General features: G+C 45.8%; 1 protein-coding gene across 3 annotated transcripts in view; it reads right to left on the reverse strand.

Moving 5' to 3' along the window:
* Positions 1-8,820: 8,820 nt before the first annotated feature.
* Positions 8,821-17,935, reverse strand: part of ERI1 (exoribonuclease 1) — a 47,470-nt gene continuing 38,355 nt past the window's right edge. For all 3 annotated transcript variants that reach the window (XM_053578752.1, XM_053578753.1, XM_053578754.1), the window contains one exon: positions 8,821-10,015. In XM_053578752.1, coding sequence (XP_053434727.1) covers positions 9,773-10,015 — 243 coding nt within the window. In that variant the 3' untranslated portion in view covers positions 8,821-9,772. The remainder of the gene's footprint in view (positions 10,016-17,935) is intronic.

The following is a 17,935-nucleotide window of genomic DNA, read 5'->3' on the forward strand; positions in this document are numbered from 1 at the left end:
CTACCCAGGGTGACAGCTTAAGACATAGTCTCTAAATAAAAAAGAAATTATTATATCCAAAAAGGTGTTTTGAAAATTATAGCTTGGATCTTCCTAACCCTTTATTAACATACTGAATTGAAGTTTTTCTAAGTTAAAGGGTAACAGGTACAACTAATAAGCATTTGATAGTCTCAGTAAAGCCCTTCAGGTTTTACATCCCCAAATCTGAGAACTGAATAATTCTAAGTAACAAACACTTCTAAAAGTTGGGCACTTCCTAATTCTCCATTTTCAACAGAAAATGAGCAAGAAACTAAATAGAATAGTAATGACCTTCCGGCATAAAAATGGAAAATAAAAATTATAAACTCTAAAAATACAAAAATCAAATCTAATATTGATGGAGTTGGCCCCTACCCTCCAGCCCAGAGCCCTACTCTTTTTTTTTTTTTTTTTAAGTTCAGTTTTCTGACTTTTTTTTTTTTTTTGAAACAGAATCTCACTATATCGTCCTCGGTAGAGTGTGTGGCATCACAGCTCACAGCAACCTCAAACTCTTGGGCCTAAGCTATTCTCTTGCCTCAGCCTCCCAAGTAGCTGGGACTGCAGGCGCCCGCCACAACGCCCAGTTATGTTTTTTTGTTGTTGTGGTGGTTGTCATTGTTGTTTAACAGGCCCAGGCTGGGTTCGAACCTGCCAGCCCCAGTGTATTTGGGCAGTGCCCTAATCACTGAGCTACAGGCACCGAGTCTGACTTTTATTAGATATAAATTTTTGAGACAGAATTTCATTCTGTCACCCTGGGTAGAGTGGCATCATAGCTCGAGCAACCTCAAACTCCTGGGCTCTAGCGATCCTCTTGCCTCAGCCTCCCAATTATCTGGACTACAGGGCCTGATACAACTCCTGGTTAGTTTCTTTTCTTTCTTTTTTGTGGAGATGAGGTTTCACCTTTGCTCAGGCTAGTCTTGGAATTCCTGAGCTCAAGGGATCTACCCACTTCGGCCTCCCAGAGTGCTGGGATTATAGACGTGAGTCACTGTGTCCACAGAGCCCTATTCTTAAAACACAGGAGCTAGAAGTTGTCAGCTTCTCTGAGGATGGTGTTGGTGGCTAGAAAGTGACACCGTTGTGACCAGTGGGGACTTTCTAAGTTTAGTGAATGGTCAATTTGGACAGTAAGTTTCGCCACCTTTATTTTTGTTCTTTGTGTAACAGTACAAACTAAAACATAGTTTTTTCATTATTCTTACTCCACATTTCACGGTTCAATTTTTGGGACCCTACCTGGGCCTTATGGTGGAATTCTGCTGCACAGTGGTCCCCTTATCTGCGGGGGCCTGTTCCAGGAACCCCAGTGGACGCCTAAAACCATGGAGAGCACCAACCAAACCTATATATACTGTGTTTTTTCCTACACATACATACCTATGCTAAACTTTAACTTATAAATGAGGCACAGTAAGAGATAAAAGAAAAGCAAAAAGAAAAATTACAACAATATAGTGTAATTGTTGTAAATTCACTAAATAAACTTTCAACTTTCACTAAATAAAAGTTATGTGGATATAGTCTCTCTCTCTCAGTCTCTTTTAAAATATATTATACTATATCTTAAATAACCAGGACTGTGGAAAGTGAAACTGGCTGAGGAGGGACTATTACATTACAATGAAACCTTGGGGGGGGAGTTGCAATGGAAAGATAAATTCAAGTAGAAAAGGATACAATTTTAAATATCTTCATGTGTTTTCTATATAGATGATGGTATTACATTTCCATGGTATTTAGACTCCATTAGATATAAAAATCATGATGCATGTCAACATTTATACTATGCTAGATATTCTATCTCTTGCCAACATTTAAACAGCTTTAGATATGCAAAGGAATATAGCTTCCCTTTAAAACTATGTTCTTAAAGAATTAGGAAGTACTTGTGGAAGAAAAATTTTGAGAACTACTACTCTGCATAGAGGAAAGGCAAGCAATAACCTTTTTCAAGGCCAAAGATACTCAGAACAGATTTCCTATCAGCAAAGTGTAGAATGAACCACCGGGAAGGAGAGCTAAACGTTTGTTGGCTTCTCCTGGCACCTAGAGGGAAAGGCAAGCATCCATGGGGATGGAATCCTTCTGCTATTGAGTCAGAGCCTCTAAAAATCATTGCTGGTGTATAGGAACAGAAAAAGGAACATGTAACTCTGCCCAAGCAGCAACTCCTTTGTCACAGCATTTGGGACTTAATGCTCACCACCTTGGCAATTTCAGGAAAAGATAGTGACTTTACAGCAGTGGTTCTCAACCTTCCTAATGCCGCCACCCTTTAATACAGTTCCTGTGGGTGGCGACCCACAGGTTGAGAACCGCTGCTTTGTAGAGTATTTTACTGTCAGTAATAAGCCAAGCATCCATTATGTGTTAGGTTCTCAAGATACAACATATAAAAACCTGCACTTGAACAATTTACTTTCCTGTTGGGGAAAAAGATAAAAACACAGTAAATAGCAATGCTTGTAGTACAAATTAATGGCTCAATGAATAAACAAATGGAGTTGTGTTGAAAGGTCAGAGTAGTCTGAAAAGAAGGGGAGAATCAAAGTGGGTCTTTCAAATATCAGAATGAAGAGAACAACACTGGTGGGCTCATTTCCTGAGGACAGAAACAGGATGGTGCAGGTGTGATGCACAGAGGACGGTGAGGGGAAAGACAAGGAGCCCAGAGCAGATGGCTACTGTGGAATTTGGAAGGTAGCTAGAAACCAGACCATGGAGGGTTTTACCTGCCAAGGGAGAGCTGAGTTTTATCCCGTGAGAAACGTGAAGACCTCTGCAATCAATGTGTGCAGCAATGTTTTAGAAAGTTTTTTTTTTTTTTTAATGACACCGAAACTCAGGAAGAGACAGCAAAGAAGTCACTCAAATTTTAGCAATGTCTGAGTAGTTAGGATGAACGCAGAGACTGGGGTGAGGATAATGCGCCTGAAAAATAATCAAAGAACCTTACACTAAAAGGAGGGGGGAGACCATGTGTAATCAAAAGGTTTCAAGCCTATGTGACTGTGGTAACCATGGGCCTGCTGACAAAATTAAATCCAAAGGAAAAACAGCTCTACGATCAAAGGACAGGGTCAGAAAGCAGGAATGGACATTGTTTTTTTGTTGTTGTTGTTTGAGACAGAGTCTCACTCTGTTGCCTTCAGTAGAGTGCTGTAGCGTCACAGCTCACAGTAACTTCCAACTCTTGGGCTTAAGCGATTCTCTTGCCTCGGCCTCCTAAGTAGCTGGAACTACATGTGCCCACCACAACGCCGTATTTTTTTGTTGCAGTTGCCACTGCTATTTTAGCTGGCTGGGGCCAGGTTCAAACCCACCACCCCCGGTATATGGGGCCAGCATCCTACCCACTGAGCACAGGTGCCACCCAGGAATGGACATTTGTTGCCTGAGTAGAGTGCCATAGCATCATAGCTCACATCAACCTCAAATTCCCAGGCTCAAGTGATCCTCTTGCCTCGGCCCCCCAGTAGCTAGGACTATAGGCACCTGCCACAACACTTGGATAGCTTTTTTATTTTTAGTAGATACAGGTTCACCATATTACATGGGTACAGTTCATGGTCCCTCAAAACAATTACAGTGTAACATCCCAGACCACCATAACAGATGTAATAATGCAAAGGCCTGAATATTGAATTTCCAAATGTGACATAAAGACCTGAAGTGAGTGCACGCTGTTGGACAAATGGCACCTACAGGCTTGCTCAATGCAAGATTGCCACCAACGTCCAATTTGTAAAAATCCCAGGGTCTGCAAAGCACAATAAAGTGAAGTATGTCTGTATATGACTCCACAATGACAATCAGTATTCACCCTAAAAAAAATAATGAAATTTAACTTGAATGCAGTGATTCACGCCTGTAATCCTAGCACTCTGGGAGGCCAAGGCAGGTGGACTGCTTGAGCTCAGGAAGTAGAGACCAGCCTGAGCGAGGGGGAGACCTCATTTCTACTAAAAATAGAAAAACCAGCCGGGTGTGGTGGTGTATGACTGTAATCCTGTTACCTGGGAGGCTGATGCAAGAGGATCATTTAAGCCCGAGAGTTTGTGGTTGCTGTGAGCTACGATGACACCACAGCACTCTACTTAGGACAACGGAGTGAGCAGAGTGAGACTCTGTCTCCAAAAAAAAAATAATAATAATAAAAGGAAAAAAGTAACATTTATAAGGAAGTATTAAAACAGATCTAAAGCCTTAGAGAGCCGTGTGCAAGAGGTTCACATCTTAATCCCAGAAGTTTGGGAGGCTGAGGTGGGAGGATGGTTGGATGTCTAGCGTTCAAGATCATTTTGGGCTACATAGTGAGACCCTGTCTCTAAAAAATATATACAGGAAAATTAACTAGGCATGGTGGCTTATACCTGCTACTCAGGAGGCTAAGGCAGGAGCATCACTTGAGTCCAGGAATTTGAGGCTACAGTGAGCTACAATACCATTGCACTCTAGCCCTGGAAACAGAGCAAAATCTTGTCTCAAAATAAATAAATAAATAAATAAATAAATAAAAGCCTTAGAGTCTAAGTCTTGATACAGAATCCAGAAAAACAATGACTTCTACCCCTTAGCCAAGCTTAAGCCCTTTGGCCTCTGTGTTATCAAACTCAAAATACCAACATTCCTCACTTCAAAAATACTGGGAAATTTTGAAACGAAAATCACTTTCCTTCCTCATTCACTGTCTTCCCCCCGCCCCCCCAAAAAAACCTCAGAGCTTATTATATTTGAAGTTAACAGTATTTTATGTTTCATTCAAAAAAAGAACATCAGGCTTGGCACCTGTAGGTCAGCAGCTAGGGTGCCAGACACATACACCAGAGCTGTTGGATTTGAATCTGGCCTGGACCTGCCAAACAACAATGACAACTACAACAAAAAACTAGCCAGGCACTGTGGCGGGCACCTGTAGTCCCAGCTACTTGAGAGTCTAAAGCAAGAGAATCGCTTGAGCCCAAGAGTTTGAGGTTGCTGTGAGCTGTGACGCCACAGCACTCTACCCAGGGCGACAGCTTGAGACTGTCTCAAAAAAAAAGAACATCAACTATTTCCTGACAAGTAACATTTAGTACAAGGAGACACTGAAAATGCCCAGCTCATATTCCAGGAGGAAGTTTATACTATGTAGAACAATATCCATTCTTAAAACACCATGTGAACTTCAGTCTATAAGGCAGGCAGCATAGCACAGGGGTGAAGTGTAGTGGCTCAAGTCAGAATGCCAGAGTTTCAAACTCCCACTACTTAAACTTTGGCTAAGTTAACCTCATGGCACTTTATCCATCTGTAAAATGGAGATGGTTCTCTCCTTCACAGCAATTTAAACAATGGAGTAAAGTTGCTAAAAGTGCTCAACAAAATGTTTGGGGCCATCATTGTACCTTAGCGTTCTGCTCTAGGGTTCTTGGATTATCACACTTTCTTATTTACTGATGGAACTTATACACTGCTTCGATAAGGGCCATGGGGTAGACAAACTTTTCTGTAAAGGGTCAGACAATATTTTTCACCTGGCTGGCCATATGATACTGCACTGTTGCAACTATTCAACTCTGCCATACCACAAACGCCATCAGAGATAATATGGAAACAAAAAGAACGGTAGCTGTGTTACAATAAAACTATATAGAAACTGAAAGCTAATTTCATATAATTCTCACATTATAAAATAGTCTTTTGATTTTCTTTTTCAGACATTTAAAAATATAAAAACCGGCTCAGCACCTGTAGCTCAGTGAGTAGGGTGCTGGCCATATATACCAAAGCTGGTGGGTTCGAGCCCAGCCTGGGCTTGTTAAACAACTGCAACCAAAAAATAGCTGGGCGTTGTGGCGGGCACCTATAGTCCCAGCTACTTTGGAGGCTGAGGCAAGAGAATCACTTAAGCCCAAGAGTTTGAGGTTGCTGTGAACTGTGACACCAAGGCACTCTACCGAGGGTGACATAGTAAAACTGTCTCAAAAAAAAATATATATATATATATAAAATACATATACACCATGCTTAGTGCTTAGTTTGGATGCCACACAAAAATAGGCAGCAGGCTGGGTTTGGCCCGTGAGCAGTCCGCGCAAATTTGAAATACAGGTTGGTGATGCAGAAGAGGGAACGTCTGTGTACAACAGATTTATCAACACTGAACTTACGCGCAAAATTATTTCTATACATTGTTGGAATCAGAGAGGTAGAAGTCAAGGAGCTTCCTCTGCTCCACAGTGGCTTAGAAGCAAAAAGCCTCCCTTCCAAGTGTAACACGCCCTTCTCTGGACTTTCCAAGGCACCCTGTGTGCTTCTCGGGGAGGCTGGCGGTTTCTGAGGTGCCTTCACCTCCAGCCCAGGCCAAACGTGAGGGTCTCCAGCACTCACACTTCTTGCCTCCCCACGTATTTTACTAACAGTTCTTTCCCTTCCCTTCACATTATTTTGTTTTGAATGATTGTTTTTGAGTTAATATTCAGGATATACTAAAGGTCACCTGGTTCCATCTTTCAGAACATTGGCATTTAAACAAGTCTTCAGAAATACCATCTCCTTTGTTAGTGAGTCCTGTGGTTTTTCATTTCAAGATAAACAGATCTAAAGACAAAAAAGGTACATCAGAAAATATTTTTTAGAGCAAATGTAAGTATTTTATCCAAAAGAACACAAGTAGAAATAGAAAAGATGGGCAAAACAATAGTGTTGTGTTGATTCTAAAGACTGTGGATTTGAAATAATTCAACAGAAACCCATTACATCAATCTGATAGAACAAGTAAAGCACTGAAAGGAAATTAACATAGCTGGTCCTTCGGAGAAAGAAGGTTGTTTATAAATAGCAGACTATTAGTATTAATATCACTATATTAGTCAAAATAAATAAAATACTAATATTGTCTTGAATGGGATACTACAAATGGCACTTATCTCTTACGCATTTTCCTGCAAGAATTGGCTGTGATATTTACCTTTTAAAGACAACACAATGAAAATCAAAGAGTAGAAAGCAGCACTTCTGATGGTTAAGATAATCTCATCAGAACAGACCTGGTTTATTATAGCAAAATCCCAAATTAAATTGGAGAGGAATACAGACACTCAACAGATTGATTAAAAATGAATTAAGACAGTAAAATATTTGGTTGGGCCAAAAAGGTACTGAGAGCTTATAATGTTGATGGTCTTATAAAGACATATGTGAGCTGACTCAGTGCCAGTGGCTCAAGCAGCTAAGGTGCCAGCCACATACACCTGAGCTGGTGGGTTCAAATCCAGCGCAGGCCTGCCAAACAATGACGGCTGCAACCAAAAAATAGCCGGGTGTTGTGGCAGGCGCCTGTAATCCGAGCTACTTGGGAGGCAGGGGCAGGAGAATTGCTTGAGTCCAGGAGTTGGAGGTTGCTGTGAGCTGTGATGCTACAGCACTCTTCCCAGGGCGACAGCTTGAGGCTGTCCTCCCCCCACCCCCCAAAAAGTGAGCTTACCAGTACTTGGCAAAAAGAAAAATAAGCAAAGAAACTACATCAATTTTTAAAAAGTAAACAAAAGAGAAGGGCAATGCAGTATTTCCTTGCCATCCTTAGATTTCTAATGTAGTTTCAGCCATTCATGAGCAACTCTGGAAGTAGGTAAGAGGCAATTAAGAGTTTGCTAGGGGGCAGCACCTGTGGTTCTGCCGGCCCCATATACCAGAGGTGGCAGGTTCAAACCCAGCCCCAGCCAAAAACTGCGAAGAAAAAAAAAAAAGTTTGCTGGGGCATAAATTTAATCGGATGACTATGTGAAAAAGTCATGTAAGGAGTGTGCCTAGTAGATCGCCCGCCATCAACACCTCAATAGTGATTTGCTATTTTCTACTCCTTTGCCCTTGATTAGTAAGGGTTTATAAACAATTCTTTTTTTTTTTTTTTTTTTATTTGGCCGGGGCTGGGTTTGAACCCGCCACCTCCGGCATATGGGACCGGCGCCCTACCCACTGAGCCACAGGCGCCGCCCATAAAAAATTCTTTAGGTTTGGTGCCTGTGGCTCAAGCGGCTAAGGCGCCAGCCACATACACCTGAGCTGGCGGGTTCAAATCCAACCCAGGCCCGTCGAACAACAATGAGGGTGCGACCAAAAAACAGCCGGGCATTGTGGTGGGCGCCTGTAGTCCCAGCTACTTGGGAGGCAGAGGCAGGAGAATCGCTTGAGCCCAGGAGTTTGAGGTTGCTGTGAGCTGTGATGTCACAGCGCTATACCCAAGGCGACAGCTTGAGGCTTTGTCTCAAAAAAAAAAAACTTAAAACTTTCAGTTCATACCTGACAGTTTATTGTATAATGCTATCCGAGATTCACAAACATCTCGGTATATATATCCCTCTCACCCCAAGAGTTTACTATATAAGCCTAAAACACCTAGTAATCCATGGTTTGTCTAAGGGTAGCACATAACTTTGTGCCTTCTGTTAGCCACATTTTATCTATTTGCTGATTATACAACCACTGCTCAAAGGCAGAAATTTGCTGGCTCAGGAAACCTATAGCCCATGTAGAGAATTCTTATGCGAAGAGAAATGCCTACCTTCCCACTCTTCTCCATTGTATCAGGCATGGAAAACCTTTATAAAATTAATTGATTATAACATACAAATCAGTAAAGTAGCATCTCAATTATTATTAAAAGGTAAAAGTAAAGAAGCAATGTCAATGAAATTGTTGCAGAAAAAGCGACAGAGGGAAAGATTTTCACCTATCAACTCCAAAAAAGCATATTTTTACTCAAAAACACAATGCTACCCAACATTTAGTGGTCACTATGTGAAATCAGATAAGCAATGAGTTTATTGACTAACTTCACTGGTGGCCAATGGAGTTTTTGAATAACAAACACGTAAGCCATGGTAGAAAGTATTATTTGACTTTATTAACCTCATTTATAATACTGAATACAAATGTAAAATTAGGTGGTGACCCTTAATTTTATAATTTCAAAGCATGGTCTCTCAGATTTAAGAATTAAGGCAGATATATGTCACACAAGAGAGGGGAACCAAACAATCAAATCAAAAAACCCCACTGATTTATTTAATATTTTGTAAAGTCTGAGCTATAGGCCCTTAGGATACTCTTTCAAATAATATTTCCTCCTGACCTTTCATGAGTCTCATCAGTAAATCAATTTTTAAGCAGACCCTACAATCTCTCAAAAGTCTTCCAATTATGAGTCGAAAAGAAACATAGGCAGATACATTATGCCAAGTATCTTATGAAATTCACCATATATAGCTGAACTTCACACATGAACTCCAAAAATCAAAGGGACAATGATATTTTTAAAACACAAAGGGTAGATAAGGCCTACCTTTCACTCTTTTCTGCATTTTTAAGAAATTATTTGATCTCATGATGTTAATGTAGAAATACATTCTATACTTTAACATCAATAAGATATGAAATTCAAGGGGAACCAATAAGATTTTACATTTTAAAACTGAACGGAACACACCTTGGACACCTTAAATTATAAAATTCAGTTCTAAGCAGGAACTGTTACTGTGTAACACATACAGCTCATATCAAAAGTGCTGGTGACAATTCAATATGCCCTTCCACAAAATCTGCTCACATACAAATATACCTTTACTGATCCATCACTGTAGTAAGATCTTAAATGTTTAAGGTGCTTAAAGTTTGCACTACAGTACTAATTCAATGAATATTCATCTGCTACCTCTATGTAGCAACTGCAAGTAGAATGATCTGGACAAAAATTCTGTTACTTTCTAAAATGTGGCATTTGTGGGGGCAGAGTGCCCTCTACTGGCAAGGAAGAAGACACACTCATTAGCTGTCCTGCGTGCATCTTTTCATTGACTCGGAGTTCACATCCATCCTGAAGCATTCGAACTGCTATTCGGGCAATGTTCTTAGAATCATCAAGACCACTGTGAGGCCGCCCATCATAATCCATGCCTAATTTTTCAAGCATTATTGTCAATTTGGTTTGGCTTCTAGGAACCTGAAAAAGAAACAGTTTAGCAAATATTCTTTAGTATTCTAAACTACAATATAAGCCACTATTAAATTGAAAATAAACTGAAAATTAACAGTAGTAGCTAAAGTTAGCAAATGAGGCAAATATATAACTCAAATTTTCAGAGCTTTAAAACAATGATCTTGGGCGGTGCCTGTGGCTTGGTAAGTAGGGTGCTGGCCCCATATACCAAGGATGGCGGGTTTGAACCTGGCCCTGGCCAAACTGCGACAACAACAAAAATAGCCGGGTGTTGTGGCGGGCGCCTGCAGTCCCAGCTACTCGGGAGGCTGAGGCAAGAGAATCGCCTAAACCCAAGAGCTGGAGGTTGCTGTGAGCTGTGATGTCACAGCACTCTACCGAGGGTGACTAAGTGAAGTCTGTCTCTTAAAAAAATTAAAAATAAAAAAAATAAACAATGATCTTAAGAGTTTTAGCTGAAGATATATATAGAATCCTCAGACATCTAAAACCTTTGAAATTTTATAATTTAACAAATCATTTATTGAAGGGAATGTATTTCTTTGGGCATCTCAAGTTGAAGACCTACTTTTCTTCTTTTTTGGGACAGTCTCACTCTGTTACTTTCTAATGCAGACTAGACTGCTGGAGCATCAGCCTAGCTCATAGCAACCTCGGACTCCAGGGTTCAAGTGATCTTCCTACCTCAGCCTCCTGAGCAGGTGGGACTACAGGTGCCCACCACAATGCCAAGATAATTCTTCTATTTTAGTAGAAACTGAGTCTCAGTTGCTCAGGCTGGTCTTGAACTTCTGAGCTCAAGGGATCCTCCTGCCTTGACTTCCTAAAGTGCTGGGATTACAGACCTACCTTTCTAAACCAAACTATTTAGTTTGCATAATATTTTTCTATAAAGCATTACTTTACTTGACGGATTTCTTAGACAGATACAAAGAATACTTACTTAGCTTTTTTAGATGACTAAAGATAATGAAGATCAAGAATGAAAAACAGGGAGAAGGTGACGTGGTGGGGGAGGGGGAAGGGTTTGGCGACTGTGGCCACTGGCAGCATCTGGAGGAAAAGCGTGACCTGGTTTGGGCTGGGGCCATTTTTGAACCCACCACCTCCGATATATGGGGCTGGGACCCTACTCCTTTGAGGCACAGGTGCTGCCCTACATTAAATTTCTTATAGCATAATATGTTAAAAAATAAATGCTAAAATTTCTTTAGTCTTCATGCAGCCTCAGGAGGGATGTAGCGAGGTGGAAGCAGACGCCCTTCTTCATACAGCCTCGGGAGGGAAGCAGGAGAGGTGGAAGCAGACGCCCTTCTTCATCCAGCCTTGGGAGGGAAGCAGGAGAGGTGGAAGGAGACGCCCTTCTTCATCCAGCCTTGGGAGGGATGTAGAGAGGTGGAAGGAGACGCCCTTCTTCATCCAGCCTCGGGAGGGAAGCAGGAGAGGTGCAAGCAGACGCCCTTCATCTAGCCTCGGGAGGGATGTAGCGAGGTGGAAGCAGACGCCCTTCTTCATCCAGCCTTGGGAGGGATGTAGAGAGGTGGAAGCAGACGCCCTTCTTCATCCAGCCTTGGGAGGGATGTAGCGAGGTGGAAGCAGACGCCCTTCTTCATACAGCCTCGGGAGGGAAGCAGGAGAGGTGGAAGCAGACGCCCTTCTTCATCCAGCCTTGGGAGGGATGTAGAGAGGTGGAAGCAGACGCCCTTCTTCATCCAGCCTTGGGAGGGATGTAGAGAGGTGGAAGGAGACGCCCTTCTTCATCCAGCCTCGGGAGGGATGTAGAGAGGTGGAAGCAGACGCCCTTCTTCATCCAGCCTTGGGAGAGAAGCAGGAGAGGTGGAAGGAGACGCCCTTCTGCATCCAGCCTTGGGAGAGAAGCAGGAGAGGTGGAAGGAGACGCCCTTCTGCATCCAGCCTTGGGAGAGAAGCAGGAGAGGTGGAAGGAGACGCCCTTCTGCATCCAGCCTTGGGAGGGAAGCAGGAGAGGTGGAAGGAGACGCCCTTCTTCATCCAGCCTTGGGAGGGAAGCAGGAGAGGTGGAAGGAGACGCCCTTCTTCATCCAGCCTTGGGAGAGAAGCAGGAGAGGTGGAAGGAGACGCCCTTCTGCATCCAGCCTTGGGAGAGAAGCAGGAGAGGTGGAAGGAGACGCCCTTCTTCATCCAGCCTTGGGAGGGAAGCAGGAGAGGTGGAAGGAGACGCCCTTCTTCATCCAGCCTTGGGAGAGAAGCAGGAGAGGTGGAAGGAGACGCCCTTCTGCATCCAGCCTTGGGAGAGAAGCAGGAGAGGTGGAAGGAGACGCCCTTCTTCATCCAGCCTTGGGAGGGAAGCAGGAGAGGTGGAAGGAGACGCCCTTCTTCATCCAGCCTTGGGAGGGATGTAGAGAGGTGGAAGGAGACGCCCTTCTTCATCTAGCCTCGGGAGGGATGTAGAGAGGTGGAAGCAGACGCCCTTCTTCATCCAGCCTTGGGAGAGAAGCAGGAGAGGTGGAAGGAGACGCCCTTCTGCATCCAGCCTTGGGAGAGAAGCAGGAGAGGTGGAAGGAGACGCCCTTCTGCATCCAGCCTTGGGAGAGAAGCAGGAGAGGTGGAAGGAGACGCCCTTCTGCATCCAGCCTTGGGAGGGAAGCAGGAGAGGTGGAAGGAGACGCCCTTCTTCATCCAGCCTTGGGAGGGAAGCAGGAGAGGTGGAAGGAGACGCCCTTCTTCATCCAGCCTTGGGAGAGAAGCAGGAGAGGTGGAAGGAGACGCCCTTCTGCATCCAGCCTTGGGAGGGAAGCAGGAGAGGTGGAAGGAGACGCCCTTCTGCATCCAGCCTTGGGAGAGAAGCAGGAGAGGTGGAAGGAGACGCCCTTCTGCATCCAGCCTTGGGAGAGAAGCAGGAGAGGTGGAAGGAGACGCCCTTCTTCATCCAGCCTTGGGAGGGAAGCAGGAGAGGTGGAAGGAGACGCCCTTCTTCATCCAGCCTTGGGAGGGATGTAGAGAGGTGGAAGCAGACGCCCTTCTTCATCCAGCCTTGGGAGGGATGTAGAGAGGTGGAAGCAGACGCCCTTCTGCATCCAGCCTTGGGAGAGAAGCAGGAGAGGTGGAAGGAGACGCCCTTCTGCATCCAGCCTTGGGAGGGATGTAGAGAGGTGGAAGGAGACGCCCTTCTTCATCCAGCCTTGGGAGGGATGTAGACAGGTGGAAGCACACGCCCTTCTTCATCCAGCCTTGGGAGAGAAGCAGGAGAGGTGGAAGGAGACGCCCTTCTGCATCCAGCCTTGGGAGAGAAGCAGGAGAGGTGGAAGGAGACGCCCTTCATCTAACCTCGGGAGGGATGTAGAGAGGTGGAAGCAGACGCCCTTCTTCATCCAGCCTCGGGAGGGATGTAGAGAGGTGGAAGCAGACGCCCTTCTTCATCCAGCCTCGGGAGGGAAGCAGGAGAGGTGGAAGGAGACGCCCTTCATCTAGCCTCGGGAGGGATGTAGAGAGGTGGAAGCAGACGCCCTTCATCTAGCCTCGGGAGGGATGTAGAGAGGTGGAAGCAGACGCCCTTCTTCATCCAGCCTTGGGAGGGATGTAGAGAGGTGGAAGCAGACGCCCTTCTTCATCCAGCCTTGGGAGAGAAGCAGGAGAGGTGGAAGGAGACGCCCTTCTGCATCCAGCCTTGGGAGGGAAGCAGGAGAGGTGGAAGGAGACGCCCTTCTGCATCCAGCCTTGGGAGAGAAGCAGGAGAGGTGGAAGGAGACGCCCTTCTGCATCCAGCCTTGGGAGAGAAGCAGGAGAGGTGGAAGGAGACGCCCTTCTTCATCCAGCCTTGGGAGGGAAGCAGGAGAGGTGGAAGGAGACGCCCTTCTTCATCCAGCCTTGGGAGGGATGTAGAGAGGTGGAAGCAGACGCCCTTCTTCATCCAGCCTTGGGAGGGATGTAGAGAGGTGGAAGCAGACGCCCTTCTGCATCCAGCCTTGGGAGAGAAGCAGGAGAGGTGGAAGGAGACGCCCTTCTGCATCCAGCCTTGGGAGGGATGTAGAGAGGTGGAAGGAGACGCCCTTCTTCATCCAGCCTTGGGAGGGATGTAGACAGGTGGAAGCACACGCCCTTCTTCATCCAGCCTTGGGAGAGAAGCAGGAGAGGTGGAAGGAGACGCCCTTCTGCATCCAGCCTTGGGAGAGAAGCAGGAGAGGTGGAAGGAGACGCCCTTCATCTAACCTCGGGAGGGATGTAGAGAGGTGGAAGCAGACGCCCTTCTTCATCCAGCCTCGGGAGGGATGTAGAGAGGTGGAAGCAGACGCCCTTCTTCATCCAGCCTCGGGAGGGAAGCAGGAGAGGTGGAAGGAGACGCCCTTCATCTAGCCTCGGGAGGGATGTAGAGAGGTGGAAGCAGACGCCCTTCATCTAGCCTCGGGAGGGATGTAGAGAGGTGGAAGCAGACGCCCTTCATCTAGCCTCGGGAGGGATGTAGAGAGGTGGAAGCAGACGCCCTTCATCTAGCCTCGGGAGGGATGTAGAGAGGTGGAAGCAGACGCCCTTCATCTAGCCTCGGGAGGGATGTAGAGAGGTGGAAGCAGACGCCCTTCATCTAGCCTCGGGAGGGATGTAGAGAGGTGGAAGCAGACGCCCTTCATCTAGCCTCGGGAGGGATGTAGAGAGGTGGAAGCAGACGCCCTTCTGCATCCAGCCTCGGGAGGGATGTAGAGAGGTGGAAGCAGACGCCCTTCTGCATCCAGCCTCGGGAGGGATGTAGAGAGGTGGAAGCAGACGCCCTTCTTCATCCAGCCTTGGGAGGGAAGCAGGAGAGGTGGAAGCAGACGCCCTTCATCTAGCCTCGGGAGGGATGTAGAGAGGTGGAAGCAGACGCCCTTCTGCATCCAGCCTCGGGAGGGATGTAGAGAGGTGGAAGCAGACGCCCTTCTTCATCCAGCCTTGGGAGGGAAGCAGGAGAGGTGGAAGCAGACGCCCTTCTTCATCCAGCCTTGGGAGGGATGTAGAGAGGTGGAAGTAGACGCCCTTCATCTAGCCTCGGGAGGGATGTAGAGAGGTGGAAGGAGACGCCCTTCTTCATCCAGCCTTGGGAGGGAAGCAGGAGAGGTGGAAGCAGACGCCCTTCATCTAGCCTCGGGAGGGATGTAGAGAGGTGGAAGCAGACGCCCTTCTGCATCCAGCCTCGGGAGGGATGTAGAGAGGTGGAAGGAGATGCCCTTCTTCATCCAGCCTTGGGAGGGAAGCAGGAGAGGTGGAAGCAGACGCCCTTCTTCATCCAGCCTCAGGAGGGATGTAGAGAGGTGGAAGCAGACGCCCTTCTTCATCCAGCCTTGGGAGGGAAGCAGGAGAGGTGGAAGCAGACGCCCTTCATCTAGCCTCGGGAGGGATGTAGAGAGGTGGAAGGAGACGCCCTTCTGCATCCAGCCTCGGGAGGGATGTAGAGAGGTGGAAGCAGACGCCCTTCATCTAGCCTCGGGAGGGATGTAGAGAGGTGGAAGTAGACGCCCTTCTTCATCCAGCCTTGGGAGAGAAGCAGGAGAGGTGCAAGCAGACGCCCTTCATCCAGCCTTGGGAGGGATGTAGAGAGGTGGAAGCAGACGCCCTTCTTCATCCAGCCTCGGGAGGGAAGCAGGAGAGGTGCAAGCAGACGCCCTTCATCTAGCCTCGGGAGGGATGTAGAGAGGTGGAAGCAGATGCCCTTCTTCCTCCAGACTCAGGAGGGATGTAGAGAGGTGGAAGCAGATGCCCTTCATCTAGCCTCGGGAGGGATGTAGAGAGGTGGAAGCAGACGCCCTTCATCTAGCCTCGGGAGGGATGTAGAGAGGTGGAAGTAGACGCCCTTCTTCATCCAGCCTCGGGAGGGAAGCCCTCACTTTTTGATCATTAGAAAACTGTATAAGGCAACAATTATAAAACTGTATACTGGAAGAGCTGCGCCGCAACTGTGATCAGCACCCACTGGGACATCTGGAAGAGCTGCGGCCCGACTGTGATCAGCGCCGCCCTGACCTCAGAAAGAGCTGCGTGGCGACCTGCGCCTGCCAGGCCTCTGCACGCCCTGACCAAGAACTACAGGAGCTGCACAACCCCGTCTTCCTCCTTCCTATATCCTTCCTGCCCCCACACCAGCCCACTCAACTGGCCAGAGACTCTAGTAGCCACGTACCCTCCGGAGCCCTTCTCCTGGCCAGAGACTGCTGGAGCCTTGGGCTCTCTGTGCTAAAGTCACTGGGCGCCAGGCACTCCCAGAACTGTGTACACCACCTCCCATCCCCGCCCTGTTTGTCACACTCCAGAGCTGCTCCCATAACCAGAACTCCCTGGCTGAGGCACCCCCAGAGGACCTACACAGAGTCACTCTCTACAAAGAACCAGCAAAAACAGAGTGATCCCTCTGGGGTCTAATCTTGGAGAGACACTTCCCCAACTCTGAGGACGGCCAGAAGCAACGGTAAAAAACAATGATGAGGCGAAATCAACGGAAAAACTCTGGCAATATGAATAATCAGAGTAGATCAACTCCCCCAAGGATCAATGAGGCAGACACAGCACAAGATCCCATGCATAAACAAATAGCTGAGATGTCAAAAATCAAATTCAGAATCTGGATAGCAAATAAGATCAAATTAGAATTCCAAGCAGTAATCCAAAAGTTATCTAAAGAATTCAACGAATTCAAAGACCAAATGACCAAAGATTTTGACACATTGAGACAAGAAGTTGCAGCCCTCAAAGACCTAAGAAACACAGTAGAATTCCTCAGTAACAGAATGGAGCAAGCAGAAGAAAGGATTTCTGACATTGAAGACAAAGCTTTCGAATGCTCCCAAACTCTCAAAGAGGAAGAGAAATGGAGGGCAAAAACAGATCGCTCTCTCAGAGAGCTCTGGCATAATTCGAAGAAAACCAATATTCGTCTTATAGGGATCCCCAAAAGTGACAAAGTGGATTCACAAGGCACAGTCTCTTCTCCATGAGATTATGAAGGAGAACTTTCCAGACATGCCAAGAGATTCTGAAATTCAGATAGCAGACAGTTTCAGAACTCCAGCACGACTCAACCCAAATAAGACATCCCCCAGACACATCATAATCAATTTCACTAAAGTTAGTATGAAGGAGAAAATTCTGAAAGCAGCCAGATGAAAGAAAACCATCACCTACAAGGGCAAGAATATTAGAATAACTGAAGATCTCTCTGCTGAAACCTTTCAAACTAGAAGAGGATGGTCATCGACTTTTAATCTCCTAAAACAAAATAACTTTCACCCAAGATGCTGTACCCAGTTAAACTGAGTTTCACTTACGACAGAGAAATTAAATACTTTAATGACATTCACATGTTGAAGAAATTTGCCATAACTAAAACCAGCTCTCTGGGATATTCTCAGACTTATCCTTCATAAAGACCAGCCTACTCTTCTATCACAAAAGTAAACCCACCCACAAAATTTTGATCAAATTCCAACTTCCACAGTTGCAAAAGGATTAAAACTGTCCACCGCACTTTCGAAAGGCTTATCAATATTCTCAATTAATGTGAATGGTTTAAACTGTCCTCTAAAGAGGCACAGGTTGGCTGACTGAATACAAAAACTCAAGCCAGATATACGCAGCATACAAGAATCACATCTTACATTAAAAGACAAATATAGACTCAAGGTGAAGGGATGGTCATCTATATCCAGGCAAATGGAAAGCAGAAAAAAGTAGGCGTTGCAATCCTATTCGCAGACGCAATAGGCTTTGAACAAACCAAAATAAGGAAGGATAAGGATGGACACTTCATATTTGTTAAAGGTAATACTCAATATGAGATTTCAATTATTAATATTTATGCACCCAACCAGAATGCACCTCAATTTATAAGAGAAATTCTAACAGACATGAGCAACTTGATTTCCTCCACTTCCATAGTAGTTGGAGATTTTAACACCCCTGTAGCAGTGCTGGATCGATCCT

This window comes from Nycticebus coucang, chromosome 24 (assembly GCF_027406575.1).
Source record: "Nycticebus coucang isolate mNycCou1 chromosome 24, mNycCou1.pri, whole genome shotgun sequence".
NCBI lineage: Eukaryota > Metazoa > Chordata > Mammalia > Primates > Lorisidae > Nycticebus > Nycticebus coucang.